This window comes from Phyllostomus hastatus, unplaced genomic scaffold (genome assembly GCF_019186645.2).
Source record: "Phyllostomus hastatus isolate PE091 unplaced genomic scaffold, TTU_PhHast_1.1 phas_scaffold_129, whole genome shotgun sequence".
Taxonomy (NCBI): Eukaryota; Metazoa; Chordata; class Mammalia; order Chiroptera; family Phyllostomidae; genus Phyllostomus; species Phyllostomus hastatus.
In genome coordinates this window covers 4947217-4970109 of record NW_025334009.1, presented here as the reverse complement: position 1 = coordinate 4970109, position 22893 = coordinate 4947217, and the positions used below count along the sequence as shown (strand labels likewise).

At 42.6% G+C, this 22893-nt stretch overlaps 1 protein-coding gene across 6 annotated transcripts in view; it reads left to right on the top strand.

Annotated features, from left to right (window-relative positions):
* Window positions 1-22893, top strand: part of ARIH2 (ariadne RBR E3 ubiquitin protein ligase 2) — a 47795-nt gene that overhangs the window by 12890 nt on the left and 12012 nt on the right. For 4 of the 6 annotated variants that reach the window (XM_045856606.1, XM_045856604.1, XM_045856607.1 and 1 more), the window contains 2 exons: window positions 16100-16167; window positions 22404-22467. In XM_045856606.1, the coding sequence (XP_045712562.1) occupies window positions 16100-16167; window positions 22404-22467 (132 nt within the window). Of the gene's footprint in view, window positions 1-5267; window positions 5314-14690; window positions 14696-16099; window positions 16168-22403; window positions 22468-22893 lie in introns of all 6 variants that reach the window. The other 2 variants (XM_045856609.1, XM_045856608.1) reach the window with 2 other exon arrangements.

Genomic DNA, 22893 nt, shown 5'->3' with positions numbered 1-22893 from the left:
GCAGTATTTTTGATGTCCAGATGTACTTTCATAGTTCGGTGGTTATCAAGGTAAAAGTGAGTTCCTATGTTCATGTTGGTAATGAGTAACTGTAAAAATGACTAATAGTATCTGTATCATAAATACAATGTGAATGTTTTGAAAGTTGTGAATTTAATGACACTGTAATAGAGCACAGTCACATCTTTTTATTAGCTTATTGTTTCTGCTTCAAAATGGTTGGCCGCCCTCATATACCTTTGTCCTCTGTTCATTTGTTGTTGTTTTAAAGATTTTACTTATTTATTTTTAGAGAGGCGGGGGGGACGGAGAAAGAGAGGGAGAGGAACATCGATCGGTTGCCTGTTGTACCTGCCCCAACTGGGGACCAAACCTGCAACTCTAGCATGTGCCCTGACCAGGAATAGAACCGGTGACCTTTTGGTTTGCTGGATGACGCCCAACAGTCAGAACCACACCCATCAGGGTCCCCTCCATTTGTTTTTATTTGTCTGGTATTCAAATGTCTGTAGCAGTTTTATTCATGTAAGAGCCCAAAACTGGAAACAGCCCAAATATTCACAAACAGATGAATGAGCAAATAGTGGCACGCCCGAGGAACAACACATTCTCAGCAGTATAAAAAGGGTGAGCTGCTTATATAAGCATCATAAATAAGTCTCAGAATAACTGTGCTGCGTGAGGGGACTCAGGGAGTGAAGAGTAAACACAAACACTTTATGATTTCAACTATATAAGGTTCTAGAAAAGGCCAACTAATCTGTTGTAAAGGAAAGTAAATCAGTGGTTACCTGGAGAGTTGCAGAATGCAGGGAGAGAGATTGTTAAAGAGCGTTAGGTAAATATGGGGTGCTCCTCCATTTTTAAAGATTATGAAAATGAAAGAAAAGGCATGTACCTGTTATAAACATACTAACAGAGAACAGGTTGTGGGAACATCACTGTACCTGGTAACAGTTTGTCCAGCAGCTCTTCGGAGAGGCTGTGGACTCCGGCCTGGCTGACAAAGGCTGGGAGGGATAAGTGTGCTGCACACGGGGGGCTTCATTAAATGTGTGTATGTAGGACAGCCAGCCCAGCCCCTCCCTCGTCTGTGGGCAGGACCACCTCCTTATTTTTAGAAATCCAGTAACGTTGGGAGAAACATGGCTTTTAGAGCATGTAAGATTTGGCTGACCTCGTCAGCGGTTTTGGAGGCCCTTGAGTCTGATGGGACACCCTAAAGAGAAACCTGCCGGCTCACAGGCTCTGTTCACACACACAGGGTTGGGGTTTGTTTTCCTGACACACACGCAGTCTCCCCCACCTTTTTAAACTGTAAAATTCACCTAAAATTACCCATTTTAAAGTACACAGTTCAGTGGCATTTAGTACATTTACAGTGCTGTGCCCCTGTCTTCTTCATCTAGTTCTCATATCCCAAAAGGAGACCTGGTTCCCGTTAAGCATTTACTCTCCACTCTCCCCAGGCACTGGCAGTCAGTCACTAATCTGCTTTCTGTTTCCATGGATTTACACATTTTATACGTGTCATATAAATCATGCAGTGTTTGACCTTTTGTGTCTGGTTGCTTTCACTTAGCATAATGTTTTTGAGGTTTATCCAAGTTGTAATATGTATCAGTATTTCATTCTTTTTTTGGTGACCCTTAGTTTTTCTAATGTGAATGGCTAAACCAAGAATCACCAGACATCGAGGAAAACATGCAAAATAAGAGAGAAACAGAAAAAATGGCCTTAGGAGAAACAGACCATTAGATAAGTTTGCTCATTTTTAAAAGCTCACTATTTAGTATTCTCCAAGATATTCAGGAAGATGTGGCATCTATAAAACACAGGCCATCAAGAAAAAACAATCAGAAAGAACTTGTGAAAGTGAATTATAGATTTGCCAAGTTCAAAAAGAGTCTGTAGGTAGATAAGAAGATAAAATGAAGAAAATCTCTCAATATAAAGCCACAATAGAGGTAACAAAAAAAAAGAAAGTGAAAAAAGAGACAGAGGATTGATGTAGAGATCCAACATCTACTAGAATTTTTGGGAAGTGAGAATAAAAGATTGCAAGAAGGAAAATACTAAAAACTATAAGAAAAAGAAAACTTCTAGGAGCTACAGAGAGTAGTCGTCTTCATATTGAAAGGGTCTACCCATTGCCCAGAAGAATAAAGAAAGACCCACCACCAGAATTGTCATGGTGGTATTTCAGAAAAACAAGGATAGACAAAAAACCCTAAAAGTCCCCATAAAGATATACCAGTCTTCTAAGAGAAAATGGGAACCAGATGTCTCATCGGCAACAGTCTTCAAAGTCCTGAGGGAAAATGATTTTGAACCTAGAATTCTGTCATTCCAAAGTAAACTCATTTTCAGACATCAAGGACTTCCTATGTTTTCTTCCCTTGTAAGTTTTCTGATATATTTACTTGCAGATGAAAATCAAAAAAGAGGAAAATAAATAATTCAAGAAATGGTTGAACTAATCTGGCGGTCCACTGGAAAGTCTCATGACGTCACCTGTACAACAGGTGTGCAAAGCAGCCCACATTTGAACAGAATTTTGGTGGGAGATAAGAAAAACTTCGTCAGGAACAGGAATGGGGTAGATTCCAAGCAACAGGCAGAATGAAGTGGAAAATGTTGGGATATGGTGAAGAAACCATAGAACTCTCTACAAGGGATGAAGGAATTAGAATTCCCATACAAGCAAAAAAAATTACACAAAAAAATCATGAGCCAAATATAAAGCAAACTCATCTGTGGCACAAGGATGAATAATTGGCGGTGACTGAGATAATGTGTGGAGATTCTCTTTTGAGTAGCCCAAGGGTATAAACATTTGAAGCATAAAGAAAATTGCAATTCTGGTCCTGTAAACAAGACCTTAAAGTCACAAAGGTAATTGAGAGAGGAACTGAAAATAGTGATTTAAACATTAAAAAGTTGGGCTTGGAAGCGGGGGAGGTAGTGAGTGTTACAAGTAAACTGTGTCTGGTAGAGAATGGTGGGCATGCTCAGTGATGTTGGTAACAACTAGAGGAACCTAGAGAAAGGACTGGTAGAGATTCCCCTGGATAGGAAGGCTGGGAGGATGGGGTCTGGGGGGAAAGAATGGTGTGACAGTGTTGTTCTTTGTCATCAAAGTGCTTTTTATGAACCATTTGATTTTCTGTGTTCATCGGTAATTGGAGTAGGTTAAGAAATTGTTGGTTCCCAATAAACAAGTGTTTTCTGAGTGTCTTCTGTTGTTTTAACTTCTAGATGGATGCTAAAAATTATGAGGGGAAATAGTTTAATCTCTGCCATAAGATAACTTAAACAATCCTTTGCCTATAGTTTCTGCCCCCTTCTTTTTTTAGAATGGTGAAAGAGGAGGTGTAAATGAGTAAAACTTTTTCTACTTCTGTTTGATATTTTTCTTATATATGCACTGAAAGCACCACTTTATCTCGCTGTGTTGAAAAGCTTACAAGTGGCTTCTGCAGCCTGAACGCCCCCTTAGTGCTCCCCTCCCCGACTCATGTTCGATTTTGGCCGCCTCAAACCTGTCAGCATCTCTGTCCTTCCTGCAACCCACACAAGACCTCTTGGCCCTTCAGCCATTTTTTAAGCCTTTCTCATAAGAGTTGTATCTGGCCTCTTCCTACATCCTTCGAGGGCTTGGAAGACCCTGGTGTCTGCCTGGGCTAGGAGGAGGGTATGGGCGTGCAGTGGCTTCAGACTAGACGCAGGAGACCAGCAGCACAGGCATTGTTCTCAGTGGTTGGATATGGCGGAGGAGGAAATTGTTTTTAAAAATCTACATTCTTAAGGAGCTTCCATTCTAATGGAGCTTTCCATGAACAGAAGGGTTATAAAAATAGCATTATGTGTTCTGAGTGCTAAGGACAGCGGTCAGTAGCTGTGTCTTTGACACCTGCCGTTGGAGTCTGTGGCTTTGTCTGTAAGGCGTGCTCGCCTCTGGAGGCGGGACTGGATCATACTGCCTGGATAGTATTTGGTACTCTCTCTCCTTTGCCTCTCTTCATAGTAGCAGTAGCTGGAATAGACGGAACATTGTTTGGCATCATTTTTGGACAAGATGGGCTTGTGGCTGCAGGAGCATGGTAGGAGACTTGGCTTTTAGTCCTACTGTGTGCACTTCATTAGAGAGCAACTCCTTGGTTTGCAGAAATGATGGTCATCTTGCCTGTGAAGCATCCCCCTCGAAAACTGTTAGAATTCTAGAAGGGGCTGTAACCAGCATTTTGTAGTAAGTACTTCCCAGAGGATTTTCATTGACAGGCACCCTGAAAGATAAACTGGCTGGGATTTACTCCACGGTAATTTAGAGGGTGGGGAATGGGTGAGGTGCAGGTACAGTGGGCCTGGCCATGAGTTGACGTTGGAGTTGGTTAACGGGTACGTGAGTTTCATTGTACTCTTCACTGTTGTAGATGCTTGGAATTTTTCATAGTTAAAAAAAAGTATCCTCATGGTCAAGGAATACTGACTTTTATATTTTTGCTTTTTTGTGCTTTGCATAAAAAACTAGGTCTAGGTTTTTTGTGATGATTTTATTGATCAGAGATCATAATAGGACTGAAGGTTAGACTGGAGAGAAAATTTCAAATTTGTATTTATTAATTATATTTTTTAAAAGCACGTGTAACATGTGGGTGCCTCGATTACATGTCAGCCCTTCCTACACGGAGACCTTTAATGAAAAATGAAAGGAAGCAGAGTTACGAGCAGGTGCCAGAAAGCTGACCTTTTAGAGGCTGGAGAGCATGTAGGTGTGAAGTGTGGGAGAGGTGAAGGCCTCGCACCTAATCCAGACTTGAGCGATAAGTCTCGCCGAAGGTCAGAGGCCCTCTGGGACCCACTACCAACACCACTGCTGCTGACTTTGCCCCATTCTAGTAGATGTTCACTTACTCCTTTGTCTCTGCTTTAACTTTGTTTCTTCCTTTTATCCCTTTAGTTCCTTCTTGCCTCACCCTCGATCCCTTAAGGCTTGAATTCATCCATCTTGATTTCGATAGGCTAGTTATCGATCCCACCTCCCTTTCTACCCCAGGCCCTGAAGCTGGCCCATAGTAATTCACTCCTCTCCTTCATCTCTGCTGTGAAGTGAGTGACTACTAGTGTTAACAAATGTCATTGGACCACAAAGTGGCTTAGCACAGGCTGAGGCATGGAGACTCATTCGTGTAGTCTTAAAAGATTTCAGGCAGTTGGCAAGTAAGAATTCTAAATAAAAATTGAAACTACCACCTGTATTTTTTCAGGCCGTTGATGCTCACTGCCATCAGCTGCATCCTCCCTATGGCACTGGTAAGTGTGGGAAGGGCTGGTGACAGTTTTGGTGGGCTGCTGGATTTCTTTTTTCTGGGGGAGAAATCTGTTTGCAAGCTGTGTTGTTAACGTGTTCCTGAGGGCTGGACAGAGTGACCCAGCTATAGGAGACTAAAAAGAGGAAGAAGCAACTGATTATGCTCATGCGTTTCCTTGGGGAACTATTGTCAGAAGCAGAGGCTATTCAGTATGTGCCTTGATCCTTACATAAATTTAGCCAGTTCTTTGTATTATTTTGAATAATAAACATATACTATTCAAGTGCTCTGGGATGTCACCTAGCAACTGTTAAATTTTCTGAAATTCTTAAAACATTTTCCCTCAAAGATGGATGTTGGCTGTGCAGTAGACAGTGTCCAGAGTGTTGTGTCTACTATTTCCTTCAGTGGCAAAGTTTATCTTCCTCTGGTATTTCAAGTTCTTTGCGGTCAGGGGATCAAGAAATGTTTGTTCCAATGATTAATATAAGATTCTGATAGAAACTTGACTTTTTGGGGGGGTGGGTGATGGGGGTGGGGTTGGTGGAAACCAGAGAAGAAATTTGTGGCTCGTTTACTAACAGTCTTCAGGTGGACTTGGGAACCTATGATTTGAAAAACTATTTTACCACAGTGCTTTCTGCTTATGGACCTAATGGAGAAAAGACACACAAAGTTGAAACAGATTGGGGCAGCAAGTCACAGAATTGCTAAAATAGGAGCTGATAACCAAATTGCACTGAAAACCGAATTGCTTCTGGAGTTACCTTATACAAGCTTCTGAAATCCTTCAGCTGTCTCGTGCTAATGAGTGGCTCAGAGGCCACACAAATTCAGAAGTTTTATCTTACCAAGGTGGTTTCCATTCTAAGCTACTGGTTTGATGTTTATACTATTTCATTTCTCTAGTCTCTGAAGCACTTAGTAGGAAAAATGCCCCCAGAACAGTTAATGAAATGCTGTGGACTTGTGCATTTTTAACCATGTTGTGAGGAACTGCTTGCTGGTAACAGCCACTAAAGCATTGATAAACACTTAGTATCATTGGCCCATATCCTGGATTTCCCCTGGCCCCCCACCCCTGACCAGTCCCCGCTCCCCCAGCCCTACTTAGGAAACAGGGATAGAATTGTGTGGCACGTTTACTACATTCGTATTTAAGTTTTAAAAAACTGATTTTAGAGAGAAACATTAATTTGTTGTTTTACTTATTTAAGCATTCGTTGGTTGACTTTTTATGTGCCCTGACTGGGGTTGAACCCGCAACTTTGGCATATGGGAGTGATGCTCTAACCAACTGAACTACCTGGCCAGGGCCCCTTCATTCTTTATTTAAAAAACAACAACAACAACAACAACAACAACAAACAGGAGAACCTGACTCGCTAGCATCGGTCTGCCCCTTTAGGTGTCTGTGTACAGGTGGTAACTACTGAACGTGTTTGGGAGCCTTTATCAGGGAAATATCTGTTGTGTCCGTCCTAAACACAAAATACAGAGGATGACATAAAATGTGTGCCTGCAACCTCTGGGAAATACACTGACCAGCAGCAAAGTTCTTTTCGACATGCGTGTAGCCACGTGCTGCTCTCTGAAGTGAAGATCTGCAACTGTCTGGGGGAGTTGAGACTGTGAATGCTACGGCAGAACGAAGCCAGATTGGATTGGTAATGCAGAGCAGCGTCTGGGGTAAATGACAACAGGTGACGCTCGCCCAGAGGCTTCTGGGCCATTGAGGGTTAGGTGTGAGAGCACAAGGAGAGAGAAAGTGGGCACGCTAGGTGGGCTGCATTTGGCCTCTGACCCCATCTTGGAGTCCGGGAAAGCCTTCTCTGGACCTCTCAGAGACCGGAGGGCACCCTTCAGTCTTCGGTGAACTGTATGGCACATCTCATCTTTCCTTTCCCACCTGTCCCAGCTCTCAGGAAGAATGAGACAGGCGTCCTTTGGGGCTTGTATTTGCGCGGACCAAGGCTTCGAAGGAATGTGATTGCTCAGAGACAGGCCAGGGAGTTAGAGGCAGGCCTGAGAGCTCTGTCTTGCGGACAGCAATATTTAAGGAGCTGACGGGGTGAGAGCAGAGCATCCGATCAGACACTAAGAGGGTTCAGTCTGGGAGGTCAAGAGGGAGCGTTGTGAAGTGATCAGCATCACAGATTTACGTGGGAGTTTTATCTATTTATTTAAAAACTCACGTTGTATAATCAGCTAACCTTTGATCAAAACTATGTTAAAACTCTCAAAGGGGAGTTTTTCATTTTGAGGAGTAAGTAGAAGGTCACAGTAGAGTCAGCCCTCTCTGTACCTGTGATATTTGTTTACGCAAGTGATTGCCATTGAGTTAAATTTGGCAGACTTTCCCCCTGACATCTACTGTGAACAGTTTAAAGCATACAAAGAAGTTTAAAGAGTTGTACAGTGGGCATCTATATGCCTGTCATCTAGATTATATAATTGCTAAGCTTTTGCTGCATTTGCTTTATCATATACTATCCATCAATCAATTTTATTTTTATATGACTATTGAAGTATTACTTACATTTTTTTAAATTCATCCATTTTAAAGTGTGAGGTGAGTTTTAGTAAATCTATGCAGCTGTGCTGCTATCATGACCATTTGAGTTGCAGAACATTTTCATCACCTAAAAAAGTTTCCTTGTGTCCATTTGTAGTCAGTCCCTGCTCCCAGCCTCAGGGAACGAGACCATTTTTCTGTCTGTAGTTTTTACCTTCTCTAGAAATTTCATATAAATGAAATCATACAATATTTAGCTTTTTGTTTTTGGTTCTTTCAGTTACTACAATGTTTTTAAAATCCATCCATATTGTGTTAGGTCGGTAGTGCTTCACTTGTTATTGTGGAATAATGAGTTTCCATTGTATGGCTCGACCACATTTTATTCATCCATTATTCATTAGTTGATAGAGATTTGGGTTGTTTCCAGTTTCTGGCTATTATAAAATATGTTGCTATGACCATTCTTGCCCAGGGCTTCATATGGACATGTGTTTGCATTTCTTTTGGGTAGATATCTAGGAATGGGATTGCTAGGTCAGTTGGTAAGTATGTGTTTAGCATTTTAAGAACGCGCCAAATTGTTCTCTGGGGTTACTCTGCTATTTTACACCCCCACCAGCATTAAAGAAGGGTTCCTCACATCCTTGCTGCCGCTTGGCCTTGCCGGTCTTTTGGATTATAATCGTTCTAGTGAGTGTGAAGCGGTATCTTGTGGTTTTAATTTTGCACTTCCCTAATGACTAATGATGTGGAGGATCTCTTCTTTTGCTTATTTGCTCTTCATACTTCTGTTTGGTGACCTGTCCAAATTTTCTGCCCACCTGAAAAAATTAGGTTTGTCTTAGTAAGTTGCATGAATTCTTCATACAGTTTGAATTAGGTCCTTTATCAGATAAATAATTTGCAATTATTCTCTCCCGTTCTCTGGCTTTTCTCTTCCATTTCTTAATGTCGTTGAAGAGTAAAAGTTATTTTGATGAAGTCCAATTTACTGATTTTTTTCTTTTAAGGATTGTGTTCTCATTATTATAGCTAAGAAATATTTGCCTAAACCAAGGTCACAGAGATTTTCTTCCAGAAGTTTTATACTTTTCAGTTTTACGTTTAAATCTGAGGACTATTTTGAGTTAATTTTTGTATGGTATGAAGTAAGCATCTATGTTCTGTGTTTTGTTTGTATTGTGTAATGATGTTTGGTTATTCCAGAACCATTTTTTGAAAAGGCCGTCTTTTTCCCTTTTGAATTACTTTGGCACCTTTGTGAAAATTAACCATAAATACCTGAGTTTACTTCTGGACTCCCCTCTCTCGTATCGATCTATACGTCTGTCCTTAAGCCCCACTATCTTGAATACTGTAGCTTTATAGCAAATCTTGGAGTCAAGATGGTGTTAAGTCCTCCAACTCTGTTCTTCAAGATTGCTTTGGATATTCTGGGTTCTCTAGAGTACCACAGATTTTAGGATCATCTATTAATTTGTACCCAAAAAACCCCAACTAATTTTAATTGCTTCATTCAGTCTGTTAGCATTGTTACCCAGTGTGGTAGATAGGACCACATGTAGCCACTGGTCATTTGCAATGTGACCTTTTAAAATTGGTATGTATTGGACTTTGAAGACTTAAGTTAAAAAATGATGTAACAATTCATTTTTTGTGGAGTACATGTTGAAATAATATTTCAGATATTCTAGGTAAATAAAATGTATTATTATTTTTTTTGGTATGGTGGTGGTGGTTGTTTTTAAGATTTTATTTATTTATTTTAAGAGAGGGGAGGGAGGGAGGCGGGAGAGAGAGACAGAGGGAGAGAGAGACAGAGACATCAATGTGCGGTTGCTGAGGGCTGTGGCCCTCAACCTAGGCATGTGCCCTGACTGGGAATCGAACTTGCGATGCTTCGGTTCGCAGCCCGCGCTCAATCCACTGAGCTACGCCAGCCAGGGGGATAAAATGTATTATTAAAATACATTTTGCTTGTTTAACATTTTAGTTTTCATTTGCCGCTGTATAGAAATACATTTGATTTTTATCTATTGACCTTATATTTTGTTACCTCACTAAATTTATTAGTTCTAGAAGTCACATTATAGATTTTTTAAAGCATTTTCTGCAGGACTCCTGGCTGGTGTGGTTCAGTGGATTGAGTGCCAGCCCTGTGAACCAAAGGGCCACTGGTTCGATTCCCAGCTAAGAGCACGTGACTGGGTTGCGGGCCAGGTCCCCAGTGGGGCCAGTGAAGGGGGGTGCTGCTCAAGAGGCAACGACTCACTGATGTTTCTCTCTCTGTCTTCTCTCTTCCCCTTTCTAAAAATAAAGAAATAAATTTTCTTTTAAAAAGTAAGGATTTTCTGCATGAACATTTTATCTAGGAATCGAGACAGGCTTGCTTCTTCATTTCCAATCTTTTATTCTTTTATGTCTTTTTTTCCCCTTGCTTTATTGCCCTGGCTAGCGTCTATAGTATAGCATCTATACTATAATGTTAGTGAGATGGCGAGTGGTTATCCGGGCCGTTTTCCTGATCTCGGCATCCACCATTTCATCCATCATCAAGTGTAATGGCTCTCGTAGGTGACCTGCATTAGATTCAGGCGGTTCACTTTTGTGTCTGAGTTGGTGAGAATTTGAGTAGTGGATTTCGTCCCTGGGTTTTCTGCATGTACTGAAATGATTATTCGGTTTCTCCCTTTTCAGTGAATTACATTAAGCGTTTTCAAATGGTAAATCAGCCTTTCATTCCTGGGATAAGCCTCACTTGATTAGGATACATTGTACTTCTTCCATATTGCGGAATTCCGATTTTTGTGTCTGTGTTCACAGGAGATACTAGTGTAAGTTTTGTTTTGTTTTGCTTTTTGTTTTTCTTATCCTATTTTTTTATATTAGGGTTCTGTTAACTTCATAAAATGACTTTGTAAATAGTATTCCTTCTTACTGTAGTTTCCAGATGTGTTTATGTAAGATTATTATTGATCTTACACAAGTAAAATTCACAGTAGAAACATCAGGGTGTGGAATTTGGTGAGAAATTTTTTTTATCACAAGTTCAATGTCTTTAATAGATAAGGAGTTCAGTTTTTCTTTATAATTTTGTGTCAGTTTTGTTAAGTTTTTTTTTTTTTCAGGGAACTTGTCAGTGTCATTTAAGATACCAAATGTATTAGATTATTCATAATATTACCTTATTTTCCTTTTTTTTTCTAAAGATTTTATATATTTTACTTTTTAGAAAGAGGGGATGGGAGGGAGAAAGTAAGGAAGAGAAACATTCATGTGTGAGAGATACACTAATTGGTTGCCTCTTGTAAGCCCCCAACCAGGGACCCGGCCCGCAACCCAGGCATGTGCCCTGGCTGGCAGTCGAACCTAGGACTCTTTGGTTTATAGTCTGGTGCTCAATCCACTGAGCCACACCAGCCAGGGCAGTGAGGCTTTCCTGACGGGAGTGCTTAGAGAGGCAGGACTGAGATCGGGCAGTAGAGTAGTGATGACGGGAGAGGGTGAACTGGTACGGAAGAGTGAGACAGAGGAAGAGACCAAGGGTTCTGGTTTGGAAGGTTGTGGGAGTGCTTTCTCCCTGGGCCCAGATGGGCATACCGAGGGAAGAGCACATTTTGAGTACAGCCATCCCTCGGAGACATTGCAGGTTTGCTTCCAGATAACTCAGTAAAGTGAGTATTGCGATACAGCGAGTCACACGCATTTTTTGATGCCCCGGTGCCTGTAAAAGTTATTATACAATACTGTAGTCTGTTAAAGGTGCAATAGCATTATGTTTTTTAAAAAGTATAAATATTTTATTTCTAAAAAATGCTAACCATCATCTGAAAAATGGTACCAATAGATTGCTTGATGCAGAGTTGCCACAAACGTTCAGTTTGTAAAACAAAAAATAAATATAATATCTGCACAGTGCAGTAAAATGAGGCATGCCCGTACCTGAACAGGTGCTGCAAGAGACTAATCACAGAGACCAAGAGGGCTGTTACGGCAGAGGGAATGTAAGTGTCAGATTCTACCACCAGGATAATGCATGAGAGATGTTGGTTGAATTTGGCAAAAGGGCATTTGCATTGCCTGGTGTATATGTACAAAGAATACCTTAGTGTATCCACTGCTGGCAGCTCCAGATAGATTGAAATTCAGCAGTTGAATCAACGTCTTCTCAAATTGTGAACCAAATTGAATTAAAATCTTTTATTTCTGCTTTTGGCAGATACACTAAACTTTCTAAAGTAGTATATTCAAACTATCAAACACGATTTTTGAGAATAGCTTTAAATGTACTTCAACATGATTTTTTTGAGGGGGTGGTGATAGGAAAACAAAGCTTGCCTTTGTTTTAAATTTATTATAACTGTCCTTGACTCAACATTTTGTGAAAGTCCAAAGTGACGGATCTCACCAACCTAGGGTTTGCAGTGTAAATAGGGATGAGACTCACAGGCACGCTGGAAGGAGGGACCCATACATACCCTGTTAGAGAGGGGCCCCCTTTGACCCCTGAGATGGAGAGAATGGTAGACGCGTACAATTCTGTCTCTTTGAGTCAAGGCTCAGATTAATCTGTGAGTAATTACCTTGGGGCTATAAATTGTTATATAAGAAATTTCTTAGTCCTTAGTTTTTAGTCTTTCCTTCAGTTAGTGTTTTCCAGAAGTAGAAAAAGGACTCAATAAGACTTGTAATCTTATTATATATTGATACTGTAGAACTGCACAGTTATCTTGAATGTGTCATGGTCATATGTGTTCCTTCCTGTCATCAGCTTTTTTTGGCTTTGAGTGATTACCATCCTGGACCCATTTTCCTTTTGAAAAAGGTTTGGCTTTTTCATTATAACTCCTTCTTGATAATACAGTTGACCCTTGAACAAGGAGGTAAGGGCCACCAACCTCTGCAAAGTCAAAAATCACTATACCTACATTGTTTTGAGGGTTTTCTTTTTTTAAAGATTTTATTTGTTTACTTTTTTAGAGTGTAGGGAAGGGAGGGAGAAAGAAGGGGAGAGAAACATCAATGTTTGAGAGATACATGGTTGCCTCCAACATCCCTCTGCAACTGAGGACCTGGCCTGCAACCCAGTCATGTGCCCTGACTGGGAATCGAACCAGTGACCTTTTGATTTGCAGACTGACAATCCACTGAGCCACACCAGCCAGGGCTATTCCTACACTGGTTTGAATTGCAGAGGTCAGTTGAAAACCCCACATATAAGTGGACCTGTGCAGTTCAAATCCGTGTTGCTCAAGGGTCACTGTACACAGCCGTAACTACTAACAGGTTAGTTTCTTGATCAAAACAGATCAGCAAGAGTTCATTTTGGTTTGGCTGAAAGATTATTTTTTCCACAATTGAACACATCACAGAAGAGTGGAAGACTTTCACCAGTTGTGAGGTGTTGACTAATAGATTCAGAATGGATTGTTGAGCTCTTTGAACAGTAATGGTGTGAATACTCGGGCACTTATTTCCTGAGAGCCCAGCTGTTTACACTCTGAGAAAGAGATTATTTAATGTTTAAATATCATTCACAATGTATGTCCTGGCCTGCTAAAAGTGACTTAAATATTGCCCCACGTTATTGTCCCCGAATCACTGGAGGTCATTTCCTCTACAGTTGCTGTGGGGGGGGGGTGTGCGGTCAGTTCTCTCTTAAGACCCAAATCAGGGAGGGGCGGCATCCCTGCTGAGACTGCTTTGAGCACAGATTATTCTAGGCACCCTCCTCTACGGTGCGCTGCTAGATCTCAGAAAGCCCTTTGGAACCCGACTTCCTTACAGATTTCTGGTGTTTTTTGCTACTGGGCAAGGTGCAGTGACACTGCATTTTGTTTAAAGTAATGGTCTCAGGACTCCTTTAGGGTTCTGTGACATGTAGTGGATGTTATCATGGGCCGTTCTCACATCCCCTCTGTGACGTGTGGGCCGCAGGAGTGCCTCCTGCAGGAGGCTGCGGAGGTGCATGCCGCTGACGTGTGTGCTTACTATTTTGTTTATATTGGTGTGTTCTGTGGCTGTTGGCACTAAAAGAATAGATTCACGTCACTCCACTGTCAGTTTTATAAAGGGCTAGATGCATCTTCTCTTAACATCATGTGTTCTCGGCAAAACTCAGCTCCACTGGGATATTCTAAGTTGGTCATTAATGGACGTAGTCATCAGTAAAATTGCCAGTTTCAGCAGAGGACCGTGTTGTTTTCCACGGCTGAGCTGCACCCAGTGTGCGAATTCTGAGGCTTTCTTGCTGCTGTTAGTGCCGTTGAGATTACGTGCTCAGACCAGGTATAGTGTTAAAATTCCGTTTCTTCAGGAAGGTTGGAAAATTCCATTTTGAAAATACACAGGTTAAAGGCATGATGGAATTTAATTGTCAACATGTATTGAGTGTCTGCCCTGTGGCCAGTCCAGTTCTGGATTCTGTGGACCTGTGACAGTAGCCTGAGCCCTGTTCTTACCTTAAAGGCTTCACCTAAGCCATCCGTGGCGAGAAGGGGAGGTGGCCGCCAGACATGGCCAGGGATCCTTTGGGTTTCCTGTGTGGCTCCGTACCTTTGATAGGACCTGGTAGCCACTGCATGGTGAGACATTTAGAAGTCAGAACAGAAAGCAGTGGGTATAGGGCTGACAGAGCCCTATTGGGAAAGAGATGGCAAAAAAGGTTCTAGTTAGGAGCTCATCCTAAACAGTATTACTGTCAGGTTTAAAAATATATATTTGTAGTAAAAGCTCCATTCAAACAGTCATTAAAGTTTAAACCAAATCTTTTGTCTCTTTGCATTTTGTGATAGGGTCTGTTATGGAGGAATAGTTTTGTTATAGCCATGGTTAAAAGAAATGTTAGCTATAATTCGAAGTCCCTGTGAGCCTCAACAAGAAAATAATTCACCAACATGCGTGGGTCCACGTGCCTCTTGCCTTGCATGGAAGGGAAGTGAGGTCCTCAGTCATTAGTGAAATAAGCTGTCTTGACTCCTAGGTTTTCTCCAGATGTGCCTGGGCTTTGGGACGGGCAGGCAGTCACTTACCGCACAGCCTTTGACACTGTGTGCTGGAACATGCCATTGTTTAGTAGGGGTGCACCTGTGTCCTTTCAGGAGTGACTCGACCTCTAGGAGCAGGGATCACGTGTTGGCCATGTGTGTCTTCCCCCCTGCGGTTCCTTCTGGTGGAGCAGCATGCACTTCCTTACAGATCCTCGGAGTTCCTCTTAAATACAGTCCAGTGAGCCAGAGTACCAAGGTTCTGTGTGTTCTCTTGGCTCCTTAGCCCGAAGTGTGCTCCTTGTTTCTTCTTGAGTCAGTAGCACCCTCACGCTGTGTAGTGCTCTTTCTGGGAAGCCTGATCTGGGCATCCAGACACATCCTGATCTTCTGTGGCCCCCACCCGCCGTCCTGACACTCAGGGGTCCTTTGTTTTATAACTGGCTGGCTTCCCTTATTAACACGATCTGGTGGCTATAACTTGTACATGCCATCTCACTACTGACTTCTTCAACGTAACATTAAAATGTGAGCCTCTTTCCCTATTCACACACTTAACTTCTGCAACATCCTTTTCAATGACTCTATAGTAGCCCATTGCATGAATCCATCATATAGTATTCTTTTCCTTTTTGTTGGGCATTTAGGTTCTTTTTAATTTTTTACTGACCATGTACACATAGCCTCTATCATTTCCTTAGAAAAATTTACTAAAGCAGAACAGCTACCTCAAAGCACCTTCTGGGGCCCTTTGGCCATAACCCCTGTGCTGAGAGAGTGTAGGAGCCAGAGAGGCTGCCTTCGGACTTTTAAGTGATCCTTGCCGCTAGGGCTCACTGGGTCCCAGGCACTCGAGGTTTTAAACAGGAGTGTGTTTTGTTTTTTGTTTTGTTTTGTTTTGCTGTATTTATACAAGAATTCCAAGCCTGGAGATTTTCTGCAAGTAACAGGCCTAACAAGAAATACACTTCCTGTGTGGAGCCTCCTGTAGCAACTTGAGGGAACGTACTACATTGGGGAGCTCATAGCTGTTTCGCTTAAATTGGAAGCTGAGACTAATTTCTTGGGCAGTCACTGATGAAAACAAAGACAGAAGAATGAAAGAGATCTAGGAAATCTCTAAGGTTGTAAGAGTCTGAACTTGAAAGTCAAAGCAGAGCACCAAGATAAAGAGTCTGAACCAAGCCTGGGCATTCTGTAGACGTGAATGTATGTATTTCTCTGAAGGTGGAACTCTCTGAAAGGAACCTCAGTTACAACTTGATTTTTTTCTTTCTTTCTAGGTGTCTCATTCAGTTGCTAAACTTATATTAGTTAATTTCCACTGGCAAGTTGCAGAGATACTGGACAGGTAAGGTATTTGGGGGAGGAGAGGTCTTCTCTATGCCCACCCACCCAGTGATGACGATGATTATTTACATTTTGGAGTATATCCTTACCGTGTTCATATTTTTAAAACTGTGGATCATATTGCACACCTGTTTTTCTCAGTATGTGGGGAACGAACGTTTTCCCATATTTTCAGCTTATTCTTTCTGTCCTACTTTTATTGCTGGCACAGTATTTCCTTACATAGGTGTTATCTACTTTTTTCAAACCCCTGTTGTTGGACAGTGAAGTTCAAGTTTTTTCGTGTCCTTTTTACTTTGTAATCAGTACCCTGCTAGACTACACTTGCCAACATCTCCAGTTATTTCTTTTGGATACATCAGGTGAGGGATGCATCACAACATACCACTATTCCCTTGAGAAAAGGATGGCTAGTTAACCACCCACTTCCAGAACCAGAGCTCTTGAGTCACAGACTTTGTAGTCTCAGGATACCCTGGAAGTGGTCAGAAAAAGGGGTTTTTCCTCCCCCGGTCCTGCAGAGAGGTTTCCTAGGCAACGCCCCTCCCCAGAGGCATGTGCTTCTGTCTAGCTCAGGATTTCTCATCCTCAGCACCATTGACATTTTGGGCTAGATAATTCTTTGTTGTGGGGAGATGTTCTGTGAATTGTAGATGGTTGACAGAACCCCTAGGCTCTACCTACTACAGATCAGTAGCAGTGGTATCCCCATGTTCTTGAAATAAAAAAATGTTTCCAGCCCTGGCTGGTGTGGCTCAGTGGGTTAGTTCCAGCCTGCCAACCAGAAGGTTGCTGGTTCGAGTCCTAGTTGGGGTACATGTCTAGGTTGCAGGCCGGGTCCTCGGTGGTGAGCGTGAGAGAGGCAACCACACATTGATGTTTCCCTCTCTTTCTTCCTTCTCCTCTCTCAAAAAATAAATTTAAAAAATCTTTTTTTTTTAAATGGTATGTTTCCAGAAAGTACCCAATAGCCCCTGGAGAACTAGATTCCCCTGGTGAGAAACACCACCATCCTGCACTTTCACACTCCAGTGGGACTTTCTCTGTATGGTGTGATTCCACTGTAACTGCAGAGGAAGGCCGTGCCTTTCCTTCTCCAGGCTGAACACCACTGGGGTGGCCGTACCAGCTGGAGCATGTGTTCCACCTAGAAGGGAACAAACGTGTTCCTCTTCCACCAGCTGCACGCTCACTCTACCCTAGAGCTGTGTACTGGATCCGGATAGACTTCCACACGAACTTCCTCTGCACCCCTATTACTGCTACCCTTACTGTGGGACCACAAAGCTTCCAGCAGTGGGTGTCTCTCACTGTCCAAACTCTTTAGGGTGATTTGGGAATGGAGGAGATTTGGATGGCTAAAGACACAAAGAACACTAATGTGAGAAGTAGGAATAAAAATAGTTGGACGAGGCATTCTGAGCAGGTGGAATAAGGACCACACATTTGAGACTTAATTCTTCCCTACTCATACTCTTGTTATCTTGGTAATGCGTTTTGCAGGGCTTCATTATAGTACTTTTATTGCCACATGATAATTGGTTATGTTTTTAAGTGTATTTTGCCATACGTCATTTCAGAAGGAATTAAATTTTTATTATGAAATAGTGGTGTTATCCCCCTCCCCCCCCCAAAAAAAAATTTGTGTCTGGACTTTCAGCCAAGATGGAGGCATAGGTAGTAGCAGTGTGCCTCCTCGCGTAACCAAAACTAAGGACAAAACAAAACTTTACAAACAAAAAACAACCAGAACAGAGAGAAATGAACTGAACGGAAGTCTGACTACCATACATCCAGACCGGTAAGGAGGGGTGGAGTCGGAGGCCTACGGAAAGGGGTCCTGGCAGGAAAGAGCAGTGGCTGGCAGACTCGGGCTCGCAGGGCGCAGACGGCAGCTGATGGACCGGTGGCAGACCCTGGGCGCAGGAGGCAATGAACAGACCCAGTGAGGCGCTCAAGGCAGCTGGCCGTCCGCCGCCGCACATTCGCTCACAGACAAACTAAGCGAAAACGGGCAGCGACACAGACTGGGCAACCCAGGGACCCAGCGCCGGTGAACAAAGCCTAAAGGCACCAACTGAAAACACCTGTTGAGGATGAGGCCAGGAGATTCTCTCAGCCTCACAGGAGGCTCCTTGGGGAAACGCAGAGTCTGGGAAAGTACACAAGCCCATCCACCCAGAAGTCAGCACCAGAAGGGCCCAATTTGCTTGTGGGAAGCAGCAAAGGGGAGTGAAGTCCTAGAGAGAGCGGAGCAGGCACCATTGTTCCCTCTCGGACCCCGCCCCCACATACAGCGTCACAAGCCAGCGACTGAGGTGCCCCACCCTGGTGAACACCTAAGACTCCGCCCCTCATACATAACAGGTGTGACCAGACCAAAGGAAAAAAATAAAATTAAATTAAAAAGATGGCTCAAACAGTTAAAATCCCCAGAGCCAGTTTTTTTAAGCGACCAAGAGATAGCCAACCTATCATATGCACAGTTCAAAGCACTGGTGACCAGGATGCTCACAGAATTGGTTGACTTTGGTCATAAATTAGATGAACAAATGCAGGCTACAATAAGAGAAAAGAAGGAAAATGCACAGGGAACCAATGGTGACGGAAAGAAAACTGGGTTTCAAATCAGTGGAAGGGACCAGAAGGAAGAAAGGAACAACCAAACAGAAAAGAATGAAGAAACAATTCAAAAAATGAGAGGCTGAGGGACCTCCAGGACATCTTTAAACGTTCCAACATCCGAATTATAGGAGTACCAGAAGGGGAAGAGGAAAAACAACAAGTGGGAAACTTATTTGAACAAATAATAAAGGAGAACTTCCCCAATCTGGCAAGGGAAATAGACTTCCAGGAAGTCCAGGAAGCTCAGAGAGTACCAAAGAAATTGGACCCAAGGAGGTACACACCAAGACATATCATAATTACATTACCCAAGGTAAAAATGAAGGAGAGAATTCTAGAAGCAGCAAGAGATAAGGAGACAGTTACCTACAAAGGAGTTCCCATCAGACTGTCAGCTGATTTCTCAAAAGAGACCTTGTAGGCAAGAAGGGGCTGGAAAGAAGTATTCCAAGTCATGAAAGGCAAGGACCTACATCCCAGATTGCTCTATCCAGCAAAGCTTTCATTTAGAATGGAAGGGCAGATAAAGTGCTTCTCAGATAAGGCCAAATTAAAGGAGTTCATCATCACCAAGCCCTTATTATATGAAATGTTAAAGGGACTTAGAAAAAGAAGATAAAAAATATGAATGTGGATGATACTGGCCAGCAGTATCCATCTTGGCTGCAGATGTTCATCCAAACATGCTAAAAACATACACAGAGACAACCAGGTCCTGTGGGGGAATAGGAACAGAAGGTCCACTCCTCACGTGGGGAGCGCCTTGGCCACCCTCCTGGAGGGCGCCGTTTGGCCACTCTCTCTCTGGTGGGGAGAGCGCCCCGTTGGGGCTTTTTATTGGTTTCGTTTGAATAAGAATTCAGGTAAAGCTCATTACTCATTGCCAGGAAGTAAGGATCAAACAATAGATAACAAGGAACTCTGAGGGCCTATTTTGAGTGAGGGTCAAAGAGCTGTAAAAACTTTAAGGAACAAATTTACTTCTTCCTTGGACCCTTATCATTCAACTGAGAGCATTGTAAACAAAGCAGGTTTCACAGGATTTTACATATTCTTTCTTAGGCCTGATCACCCAGGGAACCTGCCCATTTCAGCACACAGCTGCACCACCCTGTCATTGTTTCAGGCTTAGGTGGAGCAGGGGAACTAAGACAACTAAGAGATAAGGAGATTTTCTCCCAGACAAAGAGGACTGAGGCTATATCCAAGCCGAGGAGCGAGGGTCCATCACCCCCTTTTGCTGTAGCCCCTAAAGTCCTTTCTTGGGGCCCTCCCATGTGATCGTGCCTGTCTTAAATTGTTTCCCCCTTGGAGAATCTTACCCGGCATTGGCTAACCGACCAAGCATTGGGGGCCAGTTATGAATGAAGCAGCAGAAGCAGTGCTCCTGCCAGGGAGATAAGCTTTTGTCTCCTTGCTGGCTTATGGTCCAAGGCTACTCCCTCAGCCTTAGCCTTGGTGGGGGTTACAGCTTCTGATACCAGGCAGGGCAGCCCCCAATATATGAACAGTAAAAAAAGACATCAAACTCACAGTTAGTAACAACCATACTTAAAACAAAAGCAAACTAAGCAAACAACTAGAACAGGAACAGAACCACAGAAATAGAGATCACATGGAGGGTTAGCAACAGGGAAGTGGGAGGAGGAGAGGGGGGGAAAAGATACAGAGAATAAGTAGCACAGACAATAGGTAGAAAATAGGGGGAGGGCAAGGATAGCATGGGAAATGTAGAAGCTAAAGAACTTATGGCACATGGACATGAACTAAAGGGGGGGAATGTGGGTGGGAGGGGGTGGGCAAGGTAGAGGGGAGTGAAGGGGGAAAATGGGACAACTGTAATAGCATAATCAATAAAATATATTTAAAAAAAGAAAAAAGTTGTGTCTGCACACACGCCTATGTGATGTGTGTAGGTATTAAAGAATGCTATAATGCAAATGCTCTTAAGCAGCCACTCAAATAAGATACCCTCTGACCTCTGGCAGCAATTTCTGTCTGGCTACACCCCTTCCTTCCTCTCCAAGGCAATCAGTAAGTTCAGTTCAGTTTTAATTATTTTATGTTTTCATACGTATCTTTTAGTTTTGTATGTTTTTAGAACTCTATAGACATATAATCATGCTGTATGTGTTTTCAATTTTTTAAATCACCAACAACTTGATTTTATGACATCCTCTTCATCTTTTTATCAAAAACCATTTGTGAGCTGTGGCTGGTGTGGCTCAGTGGATTGAGCACTTGCCTACGAACTAAAGGGTCACCAGTTTGATTCTCAGTCAGGGTATATGCCTGCGTTGCAGGCCAGGTCCCCAGAAGGGTGTGCGCAAGAGGCAGCCACACATTGATGTTTCTCTTCCTCTCTTTTTCCCTCCCTTCCCATGTCAAAAAATGAAATAAATAAAATCTTAAAAAAAAAATTAAAAAAAAACCAAAAAAACCCCATTTGTAAATTCAGGGTTTTGTGGGGTTTTTGTGGGTTGGTTTTTTGTTTTGTTTTGTTTTTGTTTTTCCCTGTTACAAGTGATGGCGTAATTTCTAGTATCACATAATTTTTATAGGGTTAAGACTAGAAAATGTCCCCTGGCTGGTGTGGCTCAGCGGATTGAATGCTGGCCTGTGAGGTGAACAGTCACTTGTTCGATTCTCTGTTGGGGCACGTTCCTGGGTGGCGGACCAGGTCCCCAGTTCGTGGGCGTGTGAGAGGCAACCCATAGGTGTCTCTCTCCTGCATCAATGCTTCTCTCCCTCTTTCTCTCTCTTTTTGTATCTTCCTTCCTCTCTAAAAATAAATCTTTTTTTTTTTTAAGAGTAGAAAGTGAGTTGATGGGCAAAAACTTTACTAAATAACACCAAAATGTTTTCTGAAGTGATTGTTCAATGTCACATGCTCATCAGTGGTGTATGTTCCCGATACTTCCACACTTCAAGTGTTACGGTCTGGTGGGTGTCAGTGGCATCTAACTGTTTCTCATTTCAATGTCCCAGATGGTTTGACTGGTGGAGCGCCTTTTAATGTGTTTAGTGGCCATTCGTGCTTCCTCTTCTGTGAAATGCCTGTTCTCTCTTTTGCCCACTTTTATTGTTATTTTGCCTTTTGAAGTGAACTTTTAGGAGTTTTTGTTTTGTTTATTCTGAATATCAATTCTTTGCCACTATAGGAGTTCAGTTAGCTCCCAGTTCATAGCGTGGCTTTGCACCTTATGGTGCATCCTGATGAACTGCAGCTCTTCACGTGGCGTGGCTCTTCAGCCTCCCTGCGTGCGTGGCATCTCTGTCTTAAGCTATCATTCCTTATTCTGAAGCCACAGAGATATTTGCCTGTTTTCAGAAAGGAATTTAAAGCAGAAATGATCCTTCATGAGTATTTTTCTTATAGTTCAGTACCTTTGAAGCGGGTTTATAATTCTCATATCAATTGAGACCCTAAAAAATTGAAAGAAAAAAAATATTTGCACTAGGGCGAAAAGAAGCTTGGTTGTGTGAGGTGGGATTAGAGACGGAGACATCTGAGAGTGACTGCCACACTTGTTGGTCTTTGTGTCTTTGTTCAGAGGTACAAATGTTTGCCTTTGGTTTCCATTCCCTTCATTTCTGCCTTTTGTTTTGTAGACACAAGTCTAATTCTGCTCAGCTGCTCGTTGATGCCCGAGTTCAGCCCAGTCCTTCCAAGCACGTGAGTGTCTCCTACTTGAGTAAGGCTCCTCCCGGCGCATGTGGGTCTCTCTGTGGCTTTACAGTGTTGCTGAAAACCATCTTGCTTTGTTTATAGTGCGACAGGCCTAAGGTATTTGTTCCAGTATAGGCTTAAATCTTTCATTTCCATTATAGTTTGCAAAGCTTCCTCCTAGGGAGAGGGTGGAAGCAAGGGAGGGAGTTGGGTTTGGAGGGTGTGGGGGTGGGGAGAAAATACAGATAACTATAACTGAATGACAATAAAATAATTTAAGTTGAAAAGAAAAGCTTCCCCCTAGATGAGTACACCGTTGCCAGTCCTGGAACCCTCTTCGGCCCCACCCTCATCCTCGCACTGACACGCAGCCTGCATTCCAGCCCTGCGGGGCCTCGGTGTTCCGGGCGGACTGCGTGTCTGTCTGACTCT